This window comes from Gracilinanus agilis, chromosome 2 (assembly GCF_016433145.1).
Source record: "Gracilinanus agilis isolate LMUSP501 chromosome 2, AgileGrace, whole genome shotgun sequence".
In the NCBI taxonomy this organism is placed as follows: Eukaryota; Metazoa; Chordata; class Mammalia; order Didelphimorphia; family Didelphidae; genus Gracilinanus; species Gracilinanus agilis.
The window spans coordinates 648943562-648945907 of NC_058131.1; the positions used below are offsets into that span (position 1 = coordinate 648943562).

Here is a 2346-nt window from a genome sequence, read left to right on the forward strand (position 1 = left end):
AGAAGAATGCCAAGACAGAGGAGCAGCTAAGTGGCTTAGTGGCTAGAGTAGGGAAGACCTGGGTTCAAAACTGGCCTTAGACACCTTCTAGCTGTGTAACCCTGGGCAGGCCACTTAACCCAGTTTCCCTAGCCCTTTGCCTTTCTGTCTTAGAGTTGTTAGAAAGTTAGAAAGTAAATGTTAAAAAAAAAAAAAAAAAAAAAAGGATAACATGAGGGTTCAAATGTCTGACCGAGGTCAAGGTAATTTTGTCTGCAGCATATTGCCCTTATCTGCCAGTTTAGAATAACATCAAAAAAGGTATCATTTATTCTTTTTTTTTAAAGAAATAGTTTAATTCCCAGCAGCAGCAGACAGAAAGGGTCCATACTTCATTGTTTACCAAAAGGGTAGAACTCCAGAACACATGGGCTTAGAGAACCTTTACCAATTGTTCTAAATTATAAGGGTTCCAAGACAGTTATAATGGAAATGATGTCATCAGAGGTGGCATTGTTGTCATCGTAGTCAGAGTAGTCATTGGTGTCGTTATTGGAAACAAAGCCAACCCCCGTGGTATGGCTGGAATATTCGTCTGGCTGGTAAGCCTGCAGCTTCAACAGGACAGTGCCTGTGGGGTTTACCAGAACCTTCAATAGAGATATCCATGTATAAAGTCCCAGCTCTTCTTTAACAGGGAGGATCTGGGTGATAAAGCAAGCGGGGACACAGCCTAGCCCCTGGCCCAGGGCAGAAGTGGAAAAGGCATACTTCTGAGGACCCCCGATCTCCTTCTGGTTCAGCACGGCCACGGCCCAGGCTAAATTGGAGAGGGGTCGTTCCCACACTTCGAAGTTCTTGTCCTTCCTGAGCCGGTAGCCCTGCTTGCCCAAAGGATCCTGGTTGATGGCGATGACATCTTTATTCTGGAGCAGCCCCTTGGATCGGGGGCTGATGTGGCGAAGGTCGTTAGACATGAAGAGTGGGGCCGCCATGATAGCCCACAGGGCCATCTGGGTCACTTGTTGATCCCAGCTAAGCCCAAAGTTGCCAATCACGAGCATGTCAGGATCGTTCCAGCCCCCGGGTCCAGCAGCAGGAACGAGGCTTTCCTGCTTGGACGCGGTCCAGGCCAGGATACTCTTCACGCTACTCCAAGAGTCCAAGATATCGCCGTAGTTCCTCCAGTGGTTGCAATACTGTCGAATTTCTGTGTAATTGGGCTCCTGGAAGGGTCTCGAATATAGAGGCCACTCGCAGGAATACAGAATACTTCTGCCAGTTCTGTTGAGGGCGATGGACATGTACTTGTAGCCCTCTACCAGACTTTCTATATCTTTATAGTAACATCCATCAAATTTGAGCAGGTCCACTCCCCAGTCGGCGAAGGTCTGGGCATCGATATCGTAGTAGCCAAAGCTTCCCGGGTACCCAGCACAGGTGAGAGTTCCTACATCTTGATAAATGCCCAACTTCAGCCCCCTGGAGTGTACAAAATTTGCCAAATGCCCGATTCCACTAGGGAAGCGTTTGGGGTCTGCCTTGAGCGTACCATCCTTATTTCGTTTGGAGGCCAACCAACAGTCATCGATGCACACATACTCATAGCCCACGTCCTTCCAGCCTTCGGATACCATGAGTTCCGCCATCTGCATAAAGAGTTGTTCACTAATGCAGTTCTCCGGGTCCTCGAGGCAGTCCACGTTGCATGTGAAGCGCTCCCAGGGCAGCCAGCCCATAGTAGGGGTCAGGGCCAACCCGTTGTCCAAGGCAGATGCCCCAGGTCCACCCAGCAGAACCAGGACCAGAGTGACAAAGGCAAACATTGGGCCCTGCTCCAGCTTCAGTTGGCCCATCTTCCAAAGGCCCCAGACCCCAAGCTCAAACTCCATGGTCCTCAACCTTTGGCAAACCTCATTCTTGATGAGCCCATGCTGCCACGTTGTGATCACTGCTTCCGTTTCTGAATGTTTGCAAACAATCTCTTTAATAATGTGTTCTAGATTGTTGCCAGGAGCCAAAGTCAAGCCTACTAGCCTACTTTAAAGACTACAACTTCTCCTTCCTTTGGGAATCTAGGACAATGCATGCCCATCTTTATTCCTGCTAAATCTCTCTCCCTTTCTCTTTGATTTTTAAAAGATCACTAAAAGGTGGTTCAGCAATCTCATTTGCAAGCTCTTTTGGTATCTCAGGATGTAATTCATCCTAGTCTAATGCCTTGAACTCCCTGAGGTCAGCTGGGTGCTCTCACCATCTCCTCAGTCATCTTCCTTATTAACCATTTTTTGCTCTATCCTCCCTAGTCTGAGAATCATTTTATCTTAGGCTTTTCTTATTTCTAGAAATGGTTGTGGAAATGAGGCC

The 2346-nt window shown here is 48.0% G+C and overlaps 1 protein-coding gene across 1 annotated transcript; it reads right to left on the reverse strand.

The window, feature by feature from the left end:
• Positions 1–440: 440 nt before the first annotated feature.
• LOC123236359 (alpha-galactosidase A-like) lies at positions 441–1811 on the reverse strand. Its single transcript, XM_044662683.1, has one exon. The coding sequence runs from the start codon at positions 1803–1805 to the stop codon at positions 441–443; it is 1365 nt and encodes a 454-aa protein (XP_044518618.1). The 5' UTR covers positions 1806–1811.
• Between the last annotated feature and the right edge of the window lie 535 nt (positions 1812–2346).